We start from the raw sequence: 27,640 nt of genomic DNA, 5'->3' as shown, positions 1-27,640 counted from the left end.
ACTAAAAGTGTATAACTTAAAATGAAATAACTTACATATAACACCAAATTAATAATATAAACGAGTGGTCATGTCCACTTAAGTTATGCCTAGAAATGATATTTTAAGATTATATAATATACATACTAAGAATATGGAAAACCATATTATAATAAGAGGTTCTAATTCCATACCATCTTTTCTATTTTTACATAATCATATTATATTAACAAATCATTTTTTATTTTTCTAATATTATGGAAAATAACCTTAAATGTCAATGTTTTTAAATAAGGTTTGTACTTTTTAAATTAAAATCCTATCGATCATAATTTAGGTTTAAGATATTAACGCATAAATTGTGTGTTTCAAGCATATCTGGTCCCAGCCGATACCTTTTAAAAATGTTATTTGAGAGAAGTCTAAAAGTAGCTCTTATGCGATTTGTACGTAAACCAGAAATAAGTAGATGTTCTTAAGCATTTAATTATCTAGTACCTGCTCCGGATTCAAAGAACAGAAATTCTTAAAATAACAAAACTCCAAAATTATAGAGAATATCCTACATATCCTAATCACAAAAGCAATCAGGCGTACGAATTAAATAGTTTCTGACCCATTTCTATCATTATTTGTCAAACCATTTTCCGAATACTGTGCATAAAAATAAAAACTTTTTGCAAAAAGCTGAAATAGCCAACAAAACGATTGTAACATCAAAGTATTAAATAGAGCAAGTAATAATTATTATGTCATGCCATTTTCCGAACCACTTTGTCTTGTTAGACGGCCTGAAACTAACCCGGGTAAATAGCATGGAGAAAGTACGGCGTAATCAATTTTGTGTCAAATTAACGTCGTGCCCAATATATCCGTTTTCCAGTCAACTTCACTTTATATTCCCGATAGGCTATAGGAATTTACTATAAAGGTAGCTGTTTATTAAAATGGAAAGCTTCTAGATTTTTGTCATTGCTATTAAATTTTTCACCTAAAAATGTCAAAACAATCTTTTATATAATTTAAAATAAATATAAACCTGTGTTTAATTTTTAAGTAAGGCAACTCTTTCCTCTTTTTGAAGGTACTGTTCTATCGAGGGGCTTAATTGAATTAATTTTTAATTTCCATTAGCGGCGGTCACATAGAAAGTGTTAAATGGTAACTACAGCGTTTGCTTTTCCAATGTTTACAGACCGATGGAGCGAAAGCGTAATATGAAATGGCTGTTCGTATACCACAGAAGACTAATTATGTTAGCGAGTTTGTGTGAGTTTCAGTAATAATAAAATTAATAGATACAAATTTTTATTCCGGTTTTTTAGTTTATTTTTAAATAAGTCCAAAAACGATACTAATAATTTTTTAAGTAATAAATATAAATAAATCTGTAGTTTCTGTCAGTTGTTTCTTCTATTCCTGGTACCAATTGTATAATATCACGATTATCTGTAATACCTAGGATGTAGATGGACGCTTTAAGTGCCAATATTTAATTTGAAGTTGAATGTAATAAATAACTTTCTTGCATTTAAATTTATTTTTATATATTTGTGTACAAATATATATTTCCAATTACATGATATGTGATGTAGGAGCTATTTTCTGCAGTATAGTAGGATAATATTTAAATGACAATAGTCACTTTCTTTAGAATTAATGAGCTTACTAATGCAAACTGCATTACATTTTGACTTAGTACATTTAGTTGAAAGGCGAAAAATTTATTTGTTAGCTAATACAGTGGTCAACATCAATTGGATGAAATTGACAAATGAATGTCGGCGATAATTTCCTTGGTGCATGAAATAAATATTGGTCAAGAGAGTCCAATTTCAACAAATAAGGTAACGTATATAGACTAACAAACAGAAATTTTAAAGTGAATAATGTAAATTGTATATATATTTATTTTTTACAAGAACATAAATAATATAAATAAAAACGATATTCCTCCATATGACAAGAAACCACACACAAGATGCACCACCCATCGTGGTAAGGATAAATTCCTGAATAAGGTGTTGGACAATTTTTTCACTCAAGGTGAACAAAGAATATTTTTTTGGTTATATGAAACTTATAATCCACATGCAAGGACGTCGAGTCAAAAAAAAACTCAATATTGCCATTGCTATGGGTTTGCCTATTAGATTTACTAAAGGATCTGAATTGTATATTACATGATTTTATTTGATTTATTATACTCTTTAAAATTTCCAGACTTTGACCAGAAATTGAAAAAATAAAAGCTGCACTTAGTTCGTATAAAAAAATTTGAATCACGAATTTCTACAAATCACGTTATATAAGATGACTGTGACACTTCATACCTAGGTATGCGTTTAATGTGTATTTGATTAATAAAACCAGTTTTTGATATGAAATTTACATTATTTTCATTGATTTATTATTATTTTATTTTACTATTGTGAACTGATAGCATTAATCACACCGATAGGCACTATTGTTGAAAATACTAATAACAAGAACTAATAGTGCTCTATCAGTTGATTAGTTTCTGTAAGCATTTTTTCGTTCGGGTCACACCTAGGTACTCTATTTATGCATCTGAAATATTTATTGAGGCTTGATGCTAATAGTTTGGTGGGTGCCAGAAGGGACGTACTTTTTTTTTAGGTTAATAGCACCATCTCAGTCTCACCATCAATCACCATCAAGTTATTTGCGTAAGCTATTATGTGGTGGTGATCATTATTTAGACTGATGATGAAACTGTACAAAATCATGTGCCACAGTAAAGTTGATAGCACCTTTCTCTGCGGATATATCCCTAATTTTGATGTCCTGCACACTAATGTGTAGAATTCTCTTGGAAAGCATGTTGAAAACCCACCAGAACAACGTGCCCCGGGTGTTTTTAATTGTGAGTGGCTTACTGGCTTATTTTACAGAAGGTTTTTTTCTTCGCACCCTCGATGTCAATAAATACACCCAGGGTGGACTCTATGGTCCATCAGCTTTTCCACCGGCCCTATCACTGAGTATAGAACTGCGTCTGTTAATCTCCCTGAAGTGTACGTGTATTGGATAGGATGATGCGCGTTAGACATCGGGATTTCATTCCTTATATATCTTTCGCACAGCCTTTCCATGGATTTTAAGCAAAAGGATGTTAGGCTAAAAGGGCGACAAACTTTGGAATTTGGATAGTCTAGCCTTCCTGGTTCCGAATAAAACCCAACTCTGATTTCTCTTCATGCTTTAGTCTCTATGTATCTTAGAGCCAAAGACGCTTTGAACCTTCTCAGATAAGCAGCAAAAAAAAACCCCTTAAGGAGTAGCATAGAGCATGTCTTTAAGGTTTAATGATCGACTAGATTTGGAGCCCGTGTCTTTCCTAGTTTCATAATGACCACTTCTCGCCATTGTTTTAATATGTAGGCTTGCTTAAGATCGATCTTAAATAGTTTAATAATAAAGGGAATGAATAAATCTAATCTATATTGAAGTAGGCGTGGATAGAGCTTATTCAAAATAGGAACTGACTTGATGCATCCTTCTAAGGTATATTATCCTTCTGGCAGACTCAATGCAAATCTCTCACGAGCTGAAAGGAAAATCGCAGGACGAGGTGGATTCTAGAAAGCAGGTACGTGTCATAACTTCTAAGATTTCCCATTCATTAGTCCTCAAGCTGCTATCAGTAATTAAGAGCGATTTCATATTTGCACCAGGTTCCTTGGACCATATATTGCAGTGGTATATCGCTGATAAAGTATTTTCAATGTAATCGCAAAATCGCATCTCAATCGCAGTCAATCTGGCACTAAGTCAAACGGAATTTAAATATACTGATCATGTTTATTTTTTGTAAATTGTTTATATCTTCTTTTGAAACAGTGATAACTAACGTACTTCATTGAATGCTCACTGTTTATCAAATTAGTTGAAGGTCAAGAATTATTGTTAAATTAATAGGCGCCCAACATTTATTTAATGTAAGTACCTATTGATTTAATGTATTTTTTCGATAATATAAAAATAATGTAGTAATTAGATATATAGAAGAAAGCTAAAATAAAACAATTTATTTCTTTGTTGAGCATGACTCAAATCCAACATAATCCTAAATTATTACCCTGTTAAAGGAATAATTACCTTATTAAAATTAAAAAAAAAAATGATGATGATTCTAGATTTTGAAATTAAATATACTGATCATGTTTATTCTTTGTGAATTGTTAATATCTTTTTTCGAAACAGTGATAACTAACGTACTTCATTGAATGCTCACTGTTTATCAATTTAGTGTAAGAAGGTCAAAAATTATTGTTAAATTACTAGGCGCCTAACATTTGTTTAATGTAAGTAAGTATTTTTTCGATAATATAAAATTAATGTAGTAATTAGATATATAAAAGAAAGCTAAAATAACACTATTTTCTCTTTGTTGTGTGTGATTCAAATCCACCATAATCCTTAATTATTACCCCGTTAATAAATAATTAACTTATTAAAATTGAAAAAAAAATATAATTATAATTATAGATTAAGAGTTTTGCAAACTTAAAACAGTTAAACTAAAATTCTATATACAGTTTAATACCGATAAAACCTAAAATATATAAAGATCTTTTATTAAAGTACTTCCGGACCTAGCCCACGCTTTTCCTAATGTATATTAGCCTGGGTGTCGCAAATAAAAACAAAACCGAACAAACTTCATAAATTCGTAACAGCCAGGCAGTAAATTACCATAAATTGCTCCCGGAGAGACGCAACGTGCCTCTAAATTTATTTCAACGCCATGAAGTTCCTTCGGAAAAATAGCGGATAGATTTAAAATGCATTACATTAAATATTCTCTTCGAGACAGTCGCTGGCCTGGATAACGGATCTTTTTTTAAACATTAAACAACATTATTTATTATTACTAAATTCTATGGCTTTGTCAACAGTAAATAAAATTACATTAATAGTTTTAGTATGATTTCGTTATATAGGTCCTAAAATATGAAAAAATTTAAAAATTGTATATCTCGATTTTATTTTTATGCGTCATTAAAAAGATATGGCCTTATTAGTGATTTTTTAAAATGCAATTTAGTCTTATTTTTTTTTAACGAGCTATAAAATGTGACCTTATCAAGGCTTTTGGCGATGTTGACATATTTACCTTAAAAAGGTCAAATATGATATAGAAAAACAGTTTAATTAATAAATAAAATAAGTTAATAATAATATTATAAATTGTTTATTCGCAATAGATTTTGGATTTAAATATTGAATAAAAGTAAAAAATAATTCGTTCTCTAATTATATAACTTGAAAAACTTGAAAATTACATTTGAAATTGATCAAATAAATTAATTAATGAATAATCAATAATTAAAAGAAACTAAGATATAAATAATCACAGATCGAAGTATTTAGGATTTTTTATTTGAAGCATTTTCAATCCAAAAATAAGATTACTAATATTATTTTTATATACAAATATATTATGACGTTAAATAATGACATTAACTAAGGAAGGGTTGGGATAGTCCTTATCGTAAGTTTTATAATTAGTTTAATGTACGTCTAATAGCAGCAATGAAATTAGTATCGATTAAGGGATAGGTTAGGGTGGGTTTAAACTGAGTAGATTAACATTTCAACTTTTAGTGTAACCCTTTGATCTTATAGGCCTCATAGTTAACTATGTTTTAAGGAAATAGCACTAGCTAAATTTTAATTTATATATTAATAAGATTATTATAAAATAAGATTCACTGAAGTATAAGTAAAATATGGTAAAATCCATAAATATAACAATTTTTTTCTTTGGGAAATAATCCATAAAATATCTTATGTTATTAATTTATTCTAAATACCGTTAAGATATAATGAGTAAGACTTAACAGACTGCATATTGTAAATTAACCTTAACAAACTTGACAGTGTAGACAGTACGTAGGCGGCAATTTAGAGACGTTAGGGAAGCAATTTTAAGAGTAATTATTAAAAGGTTAAGCTAAGTGTGTAGCAAAAGTATCAAAAACCCTGTATTTTATTGTACATAGTGTAAATTAAGGCAATCAAGAGTGTTTTATTTGCAAAACCCCGAATCCTAGAGCCGAATGACGTACGTGTTGTTTATTCATTGAGTCATCCTGAAAATTGAGACGATTGGAGAGAAAATAGCCAACTCCTTCAGAAGTGGGATAAGCAGCCGTTTTTTCAAACCATAAACCGTAAAAATAAAGATAAACCTAAAATGAAAACTGATTTTTCCCTGTTCTCACTGTTCTGAGAAAAAGTGTGACTTATCTTGTGCGATGTTGCTAAGTGGCATCACTGACATTAGCGACAAGCGACGCGACAACGAACACAAGCAAGCGACAATAGTAAACGCACACATGTGTATTGGCCATAAGTGTCTTAGCGACAGAAATTACATTTCTTTCAGCTCTAGATGTAAGTGACATTCATATGAATCAATGGAACCCAAGCAAGGAGCAATGGAGAAACTCCGAGTCACGATAGCATTTCTGACGAAGTAAAAATGATGTTCATGTGACTAATAACAACAACTCTCTTAATAGAATGCATCCGCATCTGGTGGAGTTGTTATTTCTCGCCTGTGTTCTATGATTTTGTTACAAAATAAGATGAGATATTTGACTACATTTTAGTTACATGGATGAGCTATTCAGTCATTCTGAATTAGCGAACAACAGTATCAGGTGATGCCCGATATCACAAATATAAATAAAAGCGGGTTGAGGTATTTGATGGTAAAATTTGATGCTGAGAAATAAATAGGGAAAATTGATAGCTTAAAAATGCTCGTCGATGGCTAGATGCGATACGAAAATAGGTTCAATATGTTCATAGTAATTACTGAAAAGGAATAATTTAAAATCTGCAAAATAATAATGAGGATTGGACACCGGAAGAAAGGAACGTGTCAAGCGGATATGAATTACATGATGGTAAACTCTATCGGCGATTGAAGATAAAAAAAGAATGTGATTCCTGATTTATTGAGGAAGTCAATTTAAGTAACGTATTATGATTTACGCGGTTATTAATCATTGCATCATACTCGTGAGGCCATAATTAAGATATTTCGGTTTAGGGAAATAAGAAGATATGTAAAAAAAACATATTCGAGGTCGCTTTAAATTTTTGCTTACAAAGGTGTCAGGAGGAAAGAAACCAGAACTTTTGCATATACCTAAAATGCCAGATCGTTCAATGCAGAAGATACATATAGACCATATAGGTCGTCTCGTCAGAAGTTTGAAGGGAAATGCACATACCGGGTGGTGCGTCGCCGAGCGGAACATAGGAAAACCCATGTAAATTTTAAGAGGGTCAATTATTGGCTTTCCTGTTCATTTTATAGAAAAAATGTAAGATAACTTTTTGAAGAGACCAATCTGGCAAACCCTCGTGCATATATCGCCATTAAATTCAAAGTTTGCATAAATCAACATATGATAGGAGATACCGATGTCTTGCGTACCAAAATCTTGTAAATGGGGTAAGTTACTACATATTATGGTAATCAAAGAAGAATTGGTTTGAGTTATTCTTGTAGGTGTATCTATACCCTGCCTCAGATTAGAAACCTAAAGAACATTAATCAAATTTTTTGTCTTAAGATATTACTATTACTATATTTGAGATAAAATTCCCATAAAATGTCCTCAAATTTGATCTTCAAATAAGACTATAGGACATTCACCATTTGAGTTACTCTCCGGATCTCGTCTACTATTCGAAGATGCAACATTAGCAAAAGTTGCTCTACGAGGGGATGGACAGCTTTATTCCAGAAAGGAAATGAGGAAGAATGCTCGAGAAAAAGTCCACTAAAACCAAACAAAATATAAACCTATTATGATGAAAAGAAGTACCAGGGTGTTAAGAATAACTTAGGAGATATTGCGGCGATTAGCAAAGTAATAGTTTAAACAGGACAAACAACAAAAACCCAAACAAATATAGGGATACACTTGTGATATCAGAAATTTTACCAACTGGTATTTACAGAGTTGAAACGCTGAGTGAAGCTGATTAGTACTATACCTGCATAGCTCCTGTTTCCCTACCAAAATGCTACAGATGACGAATAAGGAAAGTAAATTGGAGAAAAAAGAGGTAGAATTTGAAACCAGGGATACAGTGGCGTGTGAAGAAGCCAGAGTTAAAATAAAACTGCAGAAGTAAGTGGCAAAGAAGGAACAGTTCTAGACGATGATGGTTTCCGTAGTGATCCCTTACTGGAAGATGTATGGAAGCCATAAAGTGAAAAAGGTAAATCAGTAACATCTACAAAGACAGACCTAAGAACCAAGAGAGGCGTGAAAACGCTAAAATATCTTGAAGACTACGTTTAAGGTCAAACGAATACTCAGGATGGCTGAGTGTTGTAGATAGTGTAAATAAGACTTAACAGACTGTACATATTGTAAATTAACCTTAACAAGCTTGACAGTATAAACAGTATGGAGGACGCGATTTAGAGACATCAGGGAAGCGGAGTATTAATTTTAAGAGTAATTAAATAAAAAGAAAAACCTTAAACCTAATAAATAACTTTTTTTAAAATACACTGTTACAACTTTTCCTATAATTTATATTAATAATTTATTGTCTAAAAAATAGTAATAATTAATATAAGATTTATGGTATTTTTATAGTGATATAGTTTGATTTGCCAATTAATTTATAATACCTTAAGTATAACGGTTTATTGATTGCATATAAAACAACTTTTTTCTGACATTTTACCTTAAGATATGCCCCATTACCACGCCCTATAAAACGCTTGTAAACAATGGTGCACAAATATAGAAAATATAACAATTTTTTGTATTAAACATTGACATTTTTTCGTAATTATTCCTTGATAGAGTAATAATTAAGGATTATGTTGGGTTTGCATCAAAATCACTCTCATAGCCTTACCTTTTTTTGCATGCGTTATTGTTTGCTCTTTTTTTATTTACCAATTATTTCATTAAACATTTATTTTAAAATTAAGTTTAAACAGAAAATCATGATTTTTTGTCTTTTTGGTACTTACCTTCTAATAAATAAGCGGGTTTGCCTTTAAGAAAACCGGGGGCTAAAGACACCCCCGGCCACGATACGTTTGACAGTCCCATTGAGGCTAGCAGGTCCATTGACTGAAGCGGAGGGCCGGGAGAGCCGGCTACTGACCCCAAGCCGTTAACTGAAACAAATTATTACTGTAAATAAAATAATGTTTCTATAAAATAAACTAAATTGGTTTTATAATTTAGATTTTTTTAATCTTGTATTTTCACCTCTACAATTATTGGGAAATAACTCAATAGTATCCTTTTCTGTCATGAAGATGTTTTTCTTCTTTGGTTATGTTTACAATTTTAGGGACATCATCAATCTCTAGAAGGTTCTCGCAAGTCATAAAACAATTAGTTTCAAGTAAAAATTTTAAACTCTAAGACCATAAATCTAATCCACAAATTCCCACTGCCAGGCGCTTAGGTCTTAACCACTTTTTTCATACCTTTTTGATGAAATATGCAAAGTGGGGCACTTTTGTGTAAAAACCAAGTAAAACAAGCTGGTAAAAAGTCACACAGTAAAAGTATAGTTGGTACAATCAATCTCAGTTGCTGTTATAGTGAAGTTGACGCACTGTCACCAAGATGAGTCGAATCGCGAGTCGTAGTCGCACTCAAAGTAAGAATGTTGCTGACAAGTAACTTTTACTTCCTTTACTTTTAAACACTAATTTAAGTCTACAATCTTGATTACCAATTACTACTCTAAGAGTTACAGTACACAGTCGAGTGAGGTAGTTATCGAAGAAAATGTGTGAATCAAGTTGCAAGTCGTTTCCTCGATCGCAGGGAAAAATTGGTTTTAGTGTTTACCTATTTCTTCTAATAATTCAAAAACGGGTCTCTATCTTAACACTCCTAGTTACATACTGAAGGTCCGCTTATACTCTAAACCTAGTTAAAACCGATCTTTCTGAGTATAAATTTCTCTCTATGTATAAATAGGTAAAGAACTAGTTAGTAAGAAGTGAGTAAAGTTACCTACTTAGAAGCAAAAATAAATGCAAACAAGGTTAAGCACATTTAAAGACAACAGAATTAATTCATAGTTTACATCTACTCTACTGAATAACTGCTTCATTTTCCTATCTTAGGATGTAATGAATGAGCATATTATGTATTGTACCTACAAGTTTGTTTCATTTATTAAGTTAATTGGTTCAGCTGTAGTTCCTCAACGAATATAAAAGGCAAATAAATATAATCAACTATTACTTTCCAGTGACACCAGAAGCCAGGCAGCACTTTTAAACTGAATATTTGATCCTTCGAGCCGGATATGTTTTTTTGTCAGCTCTAAGTGACAACCACCGGCTATTAAGAATCCTCTCACTCAAGATCACTGACATTTAAAGCGAAAGAGTAAATCCTACTACTAACAAGAAGAATAACTTGCGAGGAACATACCTGGGTAACTTAAATTCTTAATTTATAAGGTTTTATCTAACATTTTGCTCCCCATGATTTTTATTTTATGACTTTTCTTTCTCCTGCCTCAAAACATTTAATGTATTTAATGTGTTTCATTAATATTCAATATTATTTAAGTATAGTTTTTATATTAATTTTCTGATTACTCCTAACCCTCATTATTGTCTAACGAAATTCATTATTATGGTTATTAGCATATTTTTTACAGCGCTAATTTTACAATCAATAACATCTAATGTGTAAGATTTCTCACGTAAGACTTGAATTAATGATATCATATTTGTACCTGATATATCTTATGATACCCTTTTCTATACCATTTACTCCCTATACGTTAAGGTTTTTTTCTACATCCTTAAAGACGTTTTGGTGTATGGGATACTGATTTTTATTATTTTTGATGTAGCAGATTAATTGCATTAGTTAGTTTTACATTACTTATTTAAAACCTTATCATATCATAACTTAAATGAATTAAAATCTTCACGAAAGACTGATAAGGTAGCTTTGACATAGATAGACACATGGTTATAAAAGAATCAACAACTCACAATTCCCACAATTTCATTTTGTCCGAGTCCGAACTAGATATATGTATAATTTTTGAATGGTATTACACACAAAATTACAAGTTCATCGTGTTTCTTTTATACCTGCTTTGTAGAAATAATTTTAAAATAAAGAGTATTTTGTTATATATTATTATAAATATTATTTTTTTTAATTTGTGACCTCCTATAAATTTAATAAAACATTTTTGAAAGTATCAGTGAGTTTTTTTTTCTATTTTAATGAAGTCGAATATTAACTAAATAAAAGCACAATTAAATCAATTTTTTCAAGAAATTAATTCTGCAATAAAAAAGTATGGCATCTAAAAAAGAAATTAATTTTAATTTTATTTTTTACAATGAATTAAAGAGATATTTGCAAAATATGCAGAAAAAAAATTTAACAAAAATAATTAAAAGCTAAATTAATATGGAAAAGATTTTAAATTAAAAAATAATTTAATTTCAACATTTCAAAAATTTAAATAAAAAATAGAGAGCCTAATTATTAACTAGCTTAGGACAATATTGAGTTAATTAAAGGTTATTAAGAAATAATAGGAAATATACGCTGTATGATTTGTTTTTTTTTTAGTTACTACTGGAAAAAACCTTTAACTTTCAATGAACTCTTAGCTGATGTAGAGGAGTGGGAATTTTGTGATGACGCAGTTCCCACTATAATAGTGATTTTTCCACCTGAAAACGATGATATAACAGATGAAGACAGTGGCAATGAAGGTAATGTGGACATAAATAACCTACCTGGAGGACAGCTTAGAGCTAATGCTGAGATAAATTTTGAGAATGTTGATCCTGAGAGTACATCTGACTCCGATAGTGAAGATAGTTTACCATTATCTCGTCTTGTAAAAAGAAAAAAAAATTCCAAGCCAGCAAAAGCAAAAAATAAATTTTTGTGGACCAAAAATGACATAAATTCTGATTAACTACTTGGGAGGCTGTTTGTATGCCAAAACAACAACAGTTGCCAGTGGAAACGTTCTTTTTATTTTTTGACGATGAAACGATAAACTTGCTAGTTACTTACACACATTTGTATGCCAGTAGTAATTGCTAATGTAACAAACGATGAAATGCGTTGTTTTGTTGGAATATTGTTACTAAGTGGCTACAATTATCTTTCGCGTCAAGAAATGTACTGGGAAAATTCTCCTGATACTAACAATAGCTTGGTCACTAATTCAATGTCAAGAAACCGGTATCGCCATATAATACAAATTCTACATTGTTGCGACAATGCTAATCTTGTGCCTGATGACAAATTTCGAAAACTTAGACCGATGATAAATCTTTTGAATAAAAAGTTTATGAATATGACCCCTCCAGCCGAGCATCACAGTGTAGACGAGTCGATGGTGCCCTACTACGGAAGACATCCAACGAAACAATTCATTCGTGGGAAACGCATTCGCTGGGGATATAAAATATGGACTGGGACCAACAGATTAAGATATATTGAGTGGTTTGAGCCATATCAAGGCTCAAATACTAAACTCTCAGATGAATATAAACCTTTAGGAATGGGCACAAGTATTGTCCTTGAGTTCGTAGATGCTTTAAAGGCTTTTCAAAAAGACATGAATTACCACATCTTTTTTGACAATTTATTTACGTCGTTGCCGCTGCTTTCTGAATTAAAATCTAGAGGCGTAAAAGGTACTGGAATAATTCGGGAAAATCGTTTACCGAAAAATTACCTAATAGTGATAGCCAGTGAAATACAGAAACAACCACGTGGTAATTTTGACTATGTTTCAACAGAAGAGAGTGAAATTGTGGTCTGCAAGTGGCATGACAATAGTATTGTCAACATCGCTTTCAATTATTCTATGGTTTTTCCAACTATACAAGTCAAAAGATTTTCTAAGAAAGATAACAAGGTGGTTCTCGTCCCACAGCCGCATATTATCAAAATATATAATGAAAACATGGGCGGAGTAGACAGGGCAGACCAAAACATAAGTTCATACAGAACATCCATTCGAGGCAAAAAATGGTACTTCCCCCTTTTTATTCATTTTGTTGATATGGCTCTACAAAACTCGTGGCGTCTTCATAAATTCAATGATGGAAAAATGGATCATCTTAGATTCAGACGGTCCATTGCGGTCGAAATACTGGAATTATTCAAAAAGAAATCGGAAGGAAGGACTAGTAAACTTCCAAAAGAAGCACATGCTTTTTCCAAATATGATCGAGTGGCTCATCTGGTTGCTTACCAAGAAAAGCAAACTCGCTGTGCTTTGTGTCACAAAAAAAGCAACTTTTTTTGTAAAAAGTGTAAAGTAGCCTTACATCCCAAGGATTGTTTCGAGCAATATCATACAAAAGAATAGTTTATTTGAAGTTTTTTTTGTTCTAAGGGCTCTTTATTAGTATGTTACGGGGATATTTTTTTGTTAAAATAAGTTTTAGCAGAAGTTAAGTTTTGTGTTAAGATTTCTAATAAAATAAATATACTTACTTATGGTCATATTTTTTTTAACTGGGTAAGCCATCAACAAAATATTTACGAGATTATATAGTAGTGCATTATGCCACTGTCCTTAAAAAGAACACCTAATTTCTCGCAAATGACTCACGGAAAGGCAAATTTAATAATTTTCTATTTTATTTTTATGGCCAGGGGTGTACTTCTTATCTTCTAAAATAATAAGTGAAAAAAAATTTTTTCTGGCAAAATGGCAGGTATGGCTTTTAAAAGAACAGTGGCAATATCTGGGTTAACAGAATATTCTCAATGTCCTGCACATTTCTGGTATGTCTATACTAACTTTAAAAGTTAATTTATTTTAAATTTTTTTAAAAATAAATAAACTAACACCTAGAAAGAAAAATATATTGGAGTTTGTATATAGATGTTAAAACACTTAATAGTATAATTATTTTAGTGCGTTACACTATTATTCTAGGCAAGTATTTTTGCAATACCATAATTTTTTTGAACATTCTTGTCCCTGATCTATCTCTAGAAAATAAAAATTTTATCACTTGCGGTTCATGATCACTGCCCCCGATTATTCAATGTATTTTAATAAATATTTTTGTAATTGACCAAATGGGGAAGTAAAATAAGCTCCCCTCTAAACAAACCTTAATTACAACATAAGAAAAACATTAAAACTAGTTTTAATAACGCCATTTTTAATGTAATGTTTGTTTTTTTTATAGCTTCCATTATGTTCAACATTAACCTATTAGACATACAAGAAAGTTTTATGTTTTCCTCAAATTAAAAAAAAAACGTCGTGCGTGTAGCTCTTAAGGCACTAAAATATTTTATTAGAATTCTTGGAAACTATATTCAAATTTATGTGTTTGATCGATATATGGTTGGCATTTCTCATAGTTAAGGCAACGCAGATAAATATGAGTATACGCTAGAATAGTTTAGAATTATTTTTCTTAAAATGGATTAAATTTCCTTTCAGAACATGTACAATTTTCAGTAAAAGATTGCTAACATTCTGGTAATATAAATGCTATACTGTCATAACAGAAAAAGCTATCTGTACCCCCAGAAATCTCAGTTTAATACAAGCATTAAAATTCAATTTTATAACGATTCATTATTAGTAACTTAAGCGTTTAATGCGCTATTAGGGTGGAAACTCTCGAAGGGGAGCGTCAAGAAAAGATAATTCCATCCCTAAAATAAATAGAATCCCCCAGGAATTTAATTAATGCAAACAGTATCTTCTATTAAGAAGAAAATGAGTAAACTATTTAAAGCTTAAAGGGAGCGCTAAACATTTTAAAATAATAGTTTTTTTTATATCTGCTAAAAGCCATTAAGTAAATAGATTTATATTTAAAATAAATTAGGTAATTAATAAAAGATAGTAAAGTACTCATTGTTTATGCATAAGAATGAATTATATACCCAAAGTTAAGAGACGTCGTATTTTGCCAATTTTTGCAAAAATATATTTCTATTTATGCGGACTGAATTAAATTACGGAGGGTGAAAAAATTATAAACTTAGAGTTCATTTGCCCCATAAATTTACATAATATTGATTTAATAAATTAAAATTCAATAAATTATAAATGCATTTAAAGATTTTATTAAACCACAATACATTTCAGTAAAGGCCCATAATAAATAATAATAAAACCCTATTTTAAAATCATGCCTTAAAACCAACAAAAACTCATTTAACGAACAGTAAACCTTGTATTTCATCGAGTAGGAGCCATTAAAGCATGCTTGCAAACGATTTAATGTCTTCATGTAGCTGTCAGCTGTTCCATAACGACAAGAGCTGAAAATTATTATTGTGTCTAAACGGGAACAATGCTGTGCTAGTTTATATTATTTTCGTGTTCATTTTGTAATGATGGTTATATGGTTCTGGCTTCGTTAGGCTGTTGTGTTTATTTGTTCAAGTGGTGAAAATAAAACTGTCAACGCTCTCGGTTGCTCAGTAATAATTTTAAAGTTTCTATTTAGCAATCGATTTCCAAATGTGTATAGTATTAGAAAATGTCTCTTGAATTAATTGGTTATTTTTAATAAATAATTTTGTGTGCATTAATGCATATATGATAGGAAGGTTTTTGATACATGACTTTAAGGATATTGGATCATTAATTTAATTTTCCAAAAAACTTATAAATTTGGTAATTGGATTAATAAAACCATAGTTTGATTTGTAATTAAATTTAATTTAATTCTAATTCAAAAGTTGACCAGAATTGGCTCCTTTGTTTGGAATCGTATAAATACGATCTTTTATTAGATTTTTTAACTATTTTATTATTTTTAGTGTCATTTATTTTATATAGTGTTGTTGTTTTTTTTTAATATGAAGCATTATATTTTGTTTTCATTTATTAAATAAAGAATTTGGTTTTAAAAATGTTCGTCTCATTTATGCCGTGACAACTGCTTTATCACAGACAAACGATTTTCTATATAATCAAAAAGCAGTAGCAAGCAATTTGTCAATTATATAAAAGTTAATATTAGCAAATAAATTACTTTAATTTTACTAAAACTAGATATATAACCAATCAGCTGCTCGTATGACTATTTATCACAGCAGTAATGGTATAGTTCGTTTATCCATTGTTTGTAAATAAATTGTAAAATATTTTATTGCCCAGGGAGCTAAAATCAATAACTTATGTGATATATTTAATTTTTTCTTTATGGGCCTAACAACGATAAAAACTCATCACCACAGTAATCTCTTATTTATCTATCCCCTGTAAGAAACACTTTTTTTTCAAAACAAAACTACTAGAAATTTAATTTTTTTTCTTAACTAGCTTATATGGAATAAATATTTATTGTCATTTTATTTTTAAAAAAAGTAGTTGACAAATTGGACATTTTATTAGATTTTCTTGATTATTGTTTATCTCGGCAATGATAACCTTTACCCTATAAAAAAATCTTTATCATGATCAGCTTGGATACCATTTATATTGACAGTGGTCCTCAAGGATTTATTGTAAAATTTATTTTGGCAATATATCATAATTTTGTGTTCCCATAATCGCCTTGATTACACTCACAATAGTAATTCTAAAATTTATCGATCCTTAAATGATAAAGAAAATGTTTTCTTTTTCCATGGAGGCTAAAATTTAATAATGCCTTTATTATTAATATTAGTTTTATTATCTCTTTTGCTTATGCTTACCACACCAAAGATTTGTAAAATTCACCGAGCAGTAAGCAGTAATTTTTTTTTCATTCATACTTAATTCAATTTAATTAGACTCTTTGAGTGCGATAATTATTTATCATAGCACTGATTTCAAATTCGTAATTTTCCTTACAAGTCATAATAAAGCTTTAAACTCAAAGTAATTTTTAGATTTTATAGTTCTTATACAAATATATAACTTACTAAATATTAACATTCGCAATTCTTAGCAGTCCTGACAGTTTACCAATATTGCCCGAAGATAATCGCCATCCTACACTATCAATGTGTTTTGATTGAAAAATTTTAAAATTTAGCAATTTTTTATGTGACAATATAAATAAAACTTATAACTTTAAAAGGGCTGATTGCCTTGGTCTTTATACGTCGCTGTGTAATATTAGCTGGGCGTTCTTGGATGATTTTGCTAGCATCAACCTAGCTTGTGGAACATTCTGTAATAAGTTTTAACAGCTATTGTGTTATAACAGCTAGTTGATTTATATGTACCTCTATATAATAGCAGTTGTAAAAACTGCTGGTTTCCAACCTGGTATTCTTTTGAACTTAAAGTTAACATTCAACTTGAATAAAAATGTTATAACGCTTTTAAAAAGACAGGTCACAAGTACCATATAACGGAGTTTAAAAGGCTTGGAGCACGCATAAAGACTTAAATAGATAACTGTAATAAGTTATAGCTAGGTAAATTTAAAAGAGTGTTTCTGCAGACCCAAAAACAATCTGGATTTATATACAAGAAAAAAATGGTATCTAGAATTCCAGGTAAAATGCATAACCATATGGGAGATGGTGCTTAAAGTTTTATGTATAGGAAGTTAAGCGCACTCTAAAGGATATAAAAAATAAATGCACGTTAGTGTACGATCTTATACTTTATTTCTTATTAAAGGATTCCAGTGCCATCTTAGCCAAACTTCTTATATACCTTTTCAATGTATCCTTAAAAACTGCTACATTTCGTTCCTGTTGGAAAATGGTAAGGGTGTGTCCAGTTTTAAAAAAGACGGACGTAGAATGGTATGAACTACAAACCGATCGCGATTTTAATCAGCTTTGCTAAGGTTTTTGAGATGGCGTTGTAGAACCACATCTTTTTAACGGTCCAGTGTCTTATTTGTATTTAACAACATGATTTTATTTCTGGACGATCTACGTCATCAAATCATCTTTAATACACTCAATATCTTAGTGATACCAATAATAATTTTGGTCAGACATGGTGTACATCGACTTTGAAAGGCCTTTGATTGAATAAATCATTAGATTGTACTAAAAAAATTATGCTCTTTTGGTTTTAATAAACTACTTATCTTATTTTGAAAATGTTATTTATCATCAATGGTTATTACAGTGGTTTTAAGTCAAACTTATAGGTAGTATGATCTGGTGTTTGCCAAGGATTGAATCTAGGATCACTACTGCTCTTACTTTTTATTAACAAAGGATAGTGTACTTATCTAATTTAAATATTTTCCTTTTTTTATTTTAATCAGTATCCAAAATTGGTATAAATAAGCGTACATTATAGGAGAAATAGTGAATTGTAAATGGATGTCCAAAAGTGTATCGTTTGACTCTCCATAAAATTGAATCCATCATTTTAGAAATTTTCAGAAATCTATAGGATAGCTGATTTATCCAAAAGGAGACGTCCACTGGATATCCAAAGGCTTAAAGGGTGCTACTCGAGTTTATAAAGCACATTTCCAAATCTAAAAAGATGGCAAATTATTTCAATGAATTCTCAATTAATAATATAGGCCTAGATATGCTGAAAAAAATTTAAAGCCAAAATGCGATAAAGAAAATATAAAAGAACTAACAATCAATTAAGCTCTTTATACTTATGGCCTGTGAGTAGAAATTAAATAATAGGAAAAATAAGCCAAACAATTTAAGATATCAGTTATTACACCAATCTATAAATCAGGTGACAAAACAAAAATAAATAATTATAGACCTATAAACCTTAAAAACCAATTTGGCTTTTTAAATAATGTAGGTACCTCAAATGTCCTCTACCATCTAGCAAAGCTTATAACAGAAACGATAGATATCAACGAAAAATGTATAACAGTATTTTTAGACTTGGTCAAAGCATTTGATATGGTGGCGCACCAACTACTTTTGGAAATTCTTGAAAAAAATGGTATCACAGGAGTAGTACTGGATGTTTTTAAAAGCTATTTGGATAGAAAAATTCAATTTGTAAGGGTAAAAAATACATTAAGTGATCTTTTATTTATTAAAATAGGCGTACCAAAAGGCACAGTATTAGGCCCAATATTGTTTATTAAATATCAATACCTTAACTAAATTGAAACTTAAAAATGGCTCAATTATTTCTTATACAGATGACACGGCTCTAATATTTTCCGGAAAGTCTTGGAATGATATAAAAGAATATATGATTAATGGATTGGAAATTGTACAAAATTGGCTTAAAACTTTTAAAATGACTTTGAATGTCAATAAAACTAATGACATGTTACTAATTACGCATTATTAAGAAAGATTTAAAAATAAAAACAAACTTATTAAAATTAACAGCTAAATTGGGAAATTAATCTACAAATTTTATATTTTAAGAAATATTATAAATCAGTCCTTAATAATATTTATGTACTAATCTATTGTAGGCATTATTGTATTATATAATGACTCTACAATAGATTAGTACACAGATAAAATACGGAATTGTTGTATGGGAAGAAATGTAAAAAAGTGCTCTATGTTCATTAAATGTATGTTGTACAAAATTATAATCTTAAGATAATAAATAAAAAAAGTAAGCTATACTATATACAATTATTGTATTCCAAAGAAATTTTTGATATACGATCTTTATGCATATGTATTGGAAGTAAGTATATTTGTTTATAAAAATGATGATCCTAAAAAATATGTAAGTCATAGCTACGTAACTAAAAAAATTATTAAATAATTTTATAGAGTTGCCTAGAAGTGATACTAATGCTACTTTAAAGTGACTAAACTATTAGGCGCCAAAAATACATAACCTTATACCTTATGCAATCAGAAATTGTCCAAAAATCAAAAAAATATAAAAAAGAATGCAGATCATATATTTTCAAAAATACCCTTATTTTGAAAAATCTTTTTTTATGACTGCTTTTGGCACTGCTATCACCTAGGTCTACCGCTGCTTAAGGATGAATTTTTTTGCAAATATTTATCAAAGTTAAATTGTATTTTTTATAACTCGATGAAATTTATAACTTACTCTGTGTATTTTTATTTTTGTTTTTGTAGTCTTACTTTATTTAATTTTAAGTTTTTGATTTTTAATTGCAGCAATATTTGCATTTACGGGTGTTTAGTCATCTAGGTGCTATGTTGCAATACTATATTTTTTTTATTATCTTAAGTATCTAATAAATGAATCTTGAAAGTTATTATATTTCTGACATAATGATAAGATCGTGAATGGAAAAGTCTACAGTACAGATACTATGGATATATAATATGGATAAATGGAGAAGGATGTAGAGCTATTGCATTCTTGAAAACTATTACTACTATAACTATATGTCAGGATAATAATTTTGGTAGTTCATTAACAGCTAGCCAATAAAAAAATCCCTTCTTCGTCATTAATTTGAAATGAATTTAAATTTCTTCAATAATCCCTTATTTTGGAAAGGATTTTTTTACTCATTGAGGCATACCACATATATATTTTATTACCAATAATAACCACAAAAAAATTGTTACATCTAAAACCTTACAATCAATCTCGAATTATCTTTACAGTAATCTTTAAGGTCCATCTACAGGTAACCAGTAAAAAAATGTTCTTTTCCTACTCGGCTTGTGTACGAAAATTACTACAGTGATTTATAAAATTCATCGATCAATAGTCAAAAGAAATTTGTTTCTACGTCAATGGCTGATTAACATGCACTCTGTTTAAAACCTAGACTTTAACCTGATCAGTTTGGATATGATAACAATTATCTTTATTCACTTTAACGTAATAATTATTTATCACAGCAGTGATTTCTTAGGTGTACTTCTTTATTTTTTAATGTTGATTTTTAAATTTTTTTTTATTGACTTTCAAAATTCAATCATTTTTCTAATAGGCCTGTTTACGTTAAATATAATTTACACAAGTCAGTAAAAAAAAATTTTCTCCTTTAGTAGCTTAAAATTAATAGTTAATTAATAAAAAAAATATTAAATGTTTGTCACGATAGTCATTATTAGATAGCAGCTAATATAAATAACTTCCAAAGGCTCCTGGACATAGTTGGAATATACGGTCGACTTAGGAATAAATATTAACAGAAAAAAAAAAAAACAAAAAGCCCTAGTAATCAAAATTAGATAAGTTGCAGATTGCGAAACTCTTGTACGATAGTGAAAACATAGAACGAGTAAAAAAGAATAACAACCTGAGGACTTGGTTATGTAAAGTCTGGTCTTCACACGTAAAAATCGTGGAGCTTTTCTTGAAATTCAAGAAGTTTTTACAAACACTATTTGTAGCCTTTGCACTAATCTTGAAATAAGATTCAGAAAATGTTATAGAAAGATAACGAGAATCCAGGACATGCGTTACGCAACGAAAAGTACCATTTACTACAACTATTTAGAGAAGGAAAAAGAGAGGAAAGAAGGGGTTTAGGCAGTAAAAGGATGGCGTGAGACCGAAATATCAAACATTAAACAGAAAAAGAAAGAAATGCTTTACCAGCTTTTCCACCAGAGATGGGGAAAAATGGTTTACAATTATCATAAACATCCATTAATAGATAGCAGCCAAAAAAGAAAATTGTGATTTTTATATTAATAATTTGTTTAAAAATTATTTTTTTATATCAGCATAGATTTTTTAGACTCCATAAGCTGTATCCGATAAAAGTCTTTATCCTGATCATTCTGCATTTTGTTTATTATTTTGTTATATCATAAAAGCGATTGTTAATATTATTTTTTTTTCTATAGGCTTGTTTATGATAATTATTTATTATAGCAATTATTTTTTTTGAAAATTCACACAAGTTTAAAAAAAATATTCCCTTTTTTAGCAGTATAAAATCAATGATTTTTTGATTTATTAAGTACCGTTTAAAATAATAAAGCTACAAGTAATTCACTGTTTTCATTAATATTGATTTAGTATAGGGAAAAATAAGGCTATTTCAAGTGAAATTAACAATAATTTTCAATTTTTTGATTCTCACAGAAATCCAGTTTAAATTTAGTGAAACTAAAAATAGCGATAATTCCAAAGTCACAACTTCATGCAAAAGTTAAACTTATCAGTGTAGTTCAAGGCAGATTCGTTTTATTTTGCAAACAGATCCTCCCGACATCAAAGCAACGATTAACATAAATCTTGTAGCGGATAATCCGAGAAATCACGGTTCATCGCAACGATCAAAGCCCAACTCATAGTTAAATTCAGATAAAACACTGAAGGAATGAGTGCAGATTTAGACTATTTAAAAATAGAGTTATTAAAAATAAAGCTTAGATTGCGAATTTTAACGAGACGTCTTATAGCGGTCTGATTAGGTTGCTTATTGCTTTTACAACATTCATTTACCATGCCGAGTTAAAGGCAAAACACTAATTGAGATAGTTATTATGTCCATTAAGGTTAAAGAGCTTCTTGAAACTATTAAAGAAATAGACTGGGATTCCACGTATTTTGTCCATATGAATTTAACTATAAAATCAACCTTGAAAACGCTTGATATCAAAAATTTCATTTGATTTATCTTAAAAGATTTGATACAAATTGAATGGCAAATATAATGAAAATCCATAAATCTTACCAAAAACCTTGTAGAATAACGTTTTTTTTTCTTTTTCTACTATTTCACTACTATTTCTACTTCCTTTTGCTATAAATTAGGACAGGAATAATTAATATATAATTTTGGTAATCAAGATATAATTTAGGTAGGGTGGCATGTCCTTGATAAAAGTATGTATAATATTAGTTCAGCTCAACAGGGTTTGATAAACTTGGCCTCATTTAAAAAAGAAAGTCTTGGTAATTAAAAGAGAATATTGATTATATCACGCTGATTTCTGTAGATGGCGCTATTAGAAAAACTTTCTCTTTTTAACTTTATTCTAGAAATATCAATAAAAAGGCATATTTTTAATATTACCTAAGTTTTCATATTTCAAATAATGTTTAAATACCAGCTGCATATCAGCGCCTATTGCACCTACATACTTGATTGAAACAAAAACCAATCGTTTCTTTTTGATTATATTTGTCATACTCCAAGAAATTCCCATTTCTCTTAGCTTCTATCGTTTAAAATTACTTAAAAAGATCTAGTAATGTTTCAAATACTAGTACTACAATATCTCTCTCTTTAATTCCAGGCTGTTAAATCAAAAGACCTCTACTAAAAATTATTTTCTATGTTTGTATCTATGCAACTCTTTGCGTCTTTTTTTAAAAATTTCAAACGGACATCATTCTAAATAACTTGCTATCCTAGATAACAGTTTTATGACAGCCAGCAGGCAATAAAACCACTGACAGTTGTACGTCGACGTGACACCACTAGTCCAACAGACTGGTTTATTAACAACCAATCTGAAATGTTGATATTATGTTATCTTTGGCTTGTAGCCAAATCCGATGCCGGATCTCAGGTGGAATGGAAAAATCGTTACCGAAAGCTGTAACTATAAAATGAAACAAAATGTGGGGTAAGGAGTGTGCCGATGCCGCTTATGTAATACACTACTACGCCGAATACGGCCCAAGGATATTATTGACGCAGTGGAAATGGAGAAACTTTTTCGGATACGTTGCGACACTAATATTCGATTAGGTACAGGTCAGTAAGGAAAATTGGGAAATGTTCGAGGCAATGAAGTTATTTTATCGTTTTTGGTCGTTTTTAGGTTAAAGGAATGATTTATTTAAAATGAAAGATATAATTTGTCACACACTGTTTCTGGTCTTAATAATTTGTCACAAGCTTGAGATGGGAGAAATAAAAAATATGATCAGCATTTCTTCAATAACCATTTTACCCTACCTAGAGAACATTGAAGACACTTGTATTAACATTGTCTGGTTTGGATTGAGCGCAAGATCTACACAGGGGGCCGATGAGATATTTTGTTAATAAACATGCATAGTATTCCAAATTGATAGTAATTACTCAATTTTAACAGAAGATAATAAAATAATATGATAAATTATATAAGGTAATTGGCAACTGCGCTCGTTGTTTAGCTTTGGATGGTGTACCTTTCGTATAATATTATTATAAAACGGATATTTTAAGTGATCTCAGTGCCGTTTTTGTAATTAATAATAAAAGTAAGAACTTCCTTTTATTATTAATTCGGAAAAATGGAAATTCAAATCGTTCCTTTCACAGGCGAGTTAGGTATCATCCTTGTAGGTTATAATATTAAGTTAATAATAAAACACGACATATTTGTATATATTATATATACATACATATATATACATTTCTTTAAAAAAATATTAATAGAAATATGTAATTAAGTATATTGTTATAATCTGAAAAATTATTTTTATATTTGAGCCAGTAAACGCCGCAAAAATAATGTGTGCAAAAATGGGGCTAGTGTCCGGTCTATATCCAGCAACCAAAATCGAGAACGCAGCATATGTCGTTTGCCAGCAATCTATTTATAGTCCGCACCCCACGAACTTAATAAATATACCTGGACTGCTAATGCATGTGGCCACGATACCCAAAAATTACCACTGCATGGTAGCCGCCATTTTTATAGTGGTTATGTCCTTTTGATGTTGGTCACTCTGAACATTTTTAGTGTTGCTAAGAAAAAATGACGATAATGAAGTTGACGACGCTGACGTTTGACGTGTGACCCGTCACGATTTGAATTATTTTTTTTTTCATTTACATTGTTTTTAAACCATCATTGAGATTCTAAAATCACGGTTCGATATAACTGACTCTAAATAGCACGCTCAGTAGTGAGTATAGCGGATTGCCTAGTTTTTGGCAATTTGTAAACGACGCTTGGGTATATCGTCTGCAACGGGCGATATAGCACCATCCTTATTTAAATGTATTTGATTTACTATTTCTCAAAACCGAACTATTGTGAATTGTCTGTTTGTGTTGTTTATGATAAAATAATATTTGTTCATTTTTACTATAAAAACCCTTGCTAATTACAAACCCTCATAAAATCGTCTATATTTTGATTTCTATAGATGGTTGTACCTATTAATGTGGAAACACTAAAACATAGAAGGAAAGTAAAAGTCGTAATAGTAAGCAGAGAAAGATAATAAAAGTGTTTTTAACTGAATTTGTTAAGTAAATATAAGCAGATATTTAAATGAAGATCATCATTTTCATGGTATTATGGTATTAGGATTTATAAGAAAAATCACAGATCTAACGCAACTATCTTAAATTCTTAACTAAATGTAACTTTCTATTTTGTATTTGTAAGCATAACCTCTCAAAAACTTTAATTATTTTATTTCCCTACAATTGGCACAACTGAAATTTGTTAGAGTGATCAATATCCAAGGGCACAAGCACGCAAAATGGCGGCCCCCAAGTAGTGGTCATTTACTTTTCATTGAATTGGCAGTCCAGGTATATTTATTAAGTTCGTGCCGCGCCAACTGTTATTTAGTAGATATATTGGAATAATAGATTTTCTGGAATTCCTAAAAAAATTTAAAAATTTTTTGTCTAGACATTTCTTTTTCCAGATATTTCATTTCTTTAAAATTCAACTTTTTAAATAATTTTCACAAAAAAAATTAGTTCGAAGAGGTTTGTAACCACCATAAATCGATTTAGTTATTGATTATTAATATCTGGACAAAAACTTATTCAAATTCCGTGAAAATTATAAGAGATACGGGCATTATATCTATTAAATAATAGCGGCCGTGGACTGTCAATAATTTGCTGACAAATCTCAAATGCTCCGTTTTGGATTTTGATTGCTGGATATCGATCGGATGCTAGCTTCACATATATGCAAAAATATTTAAGTAAAAAAATAAAGTGGCAACATCGGATACTTACATTGTAAACATATGGTATTCTACGTTGCCAAGTTGCTTTTATCATTAATTTTTTTGTTAAGAATATTCTTCTTTTTATTCTGAAAAGTTTGTTTAATTAGTTTTAAAGTATAAGTTAGTATTTAGCCAATAAAAAAAAATTTAAAAAGTAATTTTTTTACCCAAAAATAAAAAAATTAAAAAAAAGTTAAAAAATACGCACAACATTGTTTGAGCGATGGTGAACTCAAAGAGCTTGCCTATGGTTTGAAGCTAGGCTTTATCTAAGCAGTCGATGTTCTATAGTTAATATACTTTAAAATGTCTCTGGAACTAATTTAACTTTTTGTCTTATTTATCCTGTAATATAATCTGCTGTCATCTATTTTTTCTTAAAGAAATATTTGCTAGTTCAATCTTTCTTCCTCGCTCTTCCTTTTTCTGTAGTATATAATCCTATGTCTTAATTTTTTGTTGTATTTGGTTCATTCACAAATTTTTTAGTTGGCTTTTAGTTAAGCACAGCTGCGCATTCTAGAAATCACCTTTTTATCATCTAATTACTATTTTCTAGCTAATTTCTTAGCAGTAGTTAATATCTAGTACTGCAATAGTTTCATCGCTTTGTCCTTGCTAATTCGTTAATTAGACTTCTGCATTCAAATGACAGAGAAACAATAAAATAACATCAAGTTTACCCTTTATATCATTAGTCGAAAATTCTTCCATCCATTTTAAAGGGAATCACTTTAAATTTGGTTGCATTTTTAATTTTTTAACTACCTACGCAAATTGAACTGATCGTGCTGAGCCATTCATTATTTTTTATAGTCATCAGTGAAAGTCTTCTATTATAATTTTAAAGCAAATGGTAAATTGTTTCGTCAAAACTAGATGTACTACCGCTGATTACACAAATTAGTTGGTCACTCCTATTCGGATTCCTTTTTGCTCCCTCTTTTTTATTTGGTTATATGATTGCACTGCCTAAAATAATCCAAGCAGAAATACATGTTAACAGGTTTTCCTTTATTAAATCTGCTTCCGTTCTATTGATTATTAGAGTTAACTTATCTCTTATATATCTGACATGCCCTAAGGAAAGAATGTTTTCGTACTTTACATCTTCTGAGCCCTTCAGAGTCATGAGGCTTTACAAATGTAATCCTGGGTGAAGTTGCATCCTAACGCAGGTTTCTCAGAGAGTCCGTTTTAAGACTGGTTGCTAAAAAATGTTATCAATTATGAGTAAAATAGTAATTTCTTCATCTATGTTGTCGACGAACTATAGGATTTCGAAACTAATAAGGTCTGAGACTCACTAACGATGAAACTGTGTTTAAATTATCTATGCCGTAAACTACTGATGAGAATTTTATACTAAAAGTTCATATGTGGAACTCCAATAAGCTTCCAGAACCCGAATAATAGAAACTTAGTAACTCTTAGTCAAGATAAGCAATAAGCGTTAACAAACGTTGCTGAAAATAAACCATTTGTAATAAATCTGGAGATCAGTTACTATGGTTATTTTGCATCAGCCAAGCCCTTCTTTTACAATGAATTGTCATCAATAAGAAGCCAAATATTCCATAGATACATGTAGTTTTATAAGAATACTAATACTACATTACAGAAGCCATCAATCGACATATCACCAGCAAAAAAGATCAATATCTGTTACAAATCGACATACTGTCAGTTAAGCAGGTAACTCATAAAATGAGTCGCAGTTATGATTGCAGATAATTGAAGGCAACAGTTGGAGTTTAGCCAAGCCGAATGAATTTTGCGATCAGTTGCCATGCATAGTTTACTTGAGAATTATGATGTCGCTCGTATTTTTCTGAGATGAGAAGTTTTACTAAGTCAT

General features: G+C 30.0%; 1 protein-coding gene across 2 annotated transcripts in view; it reads right to left on the bottom strand.

The window, feature by feature from the left end:
- The window catches only part of LOC126741233 (protein kinase C-binding protein NELL1-like), a 143,546-nt gene that overhangs the window by 48,379 nt on the left and 67,527 nt on the right, over positions 1–27,640 (bottom strand). For both annotated transcript variants that reach the window (XM_050447606.1, XM_050447607.1), the window contains exon 2: positions 9,023–9,172. In XM_050447606.1, coding sequence (XP_050303563.1) covers positions 9,023–9,172 — 150 coding nt within the window. The remainder of the gene's footprint in view (positions 1–9,022; positions 9,173–27,640) is intronic.

The sequence above is a fragment of the Anthonomus grandis genome, chromosome 10, assembly GCF_022605725.1.
Source record: "Anthonomus grandis grandis chromosome 10, icAntGran1.3, whole genome shotgun sequence".
Taxonomy (NCBI): Eukaryota; Metazoa; Arthropoda; class Insecta; order Coleoptera; family Curculionidae; genus Anthonomus; species Anthonomus grandis.
This window is presented reverse-complemented; position numbering and strand designations above follow the sequence as displayed.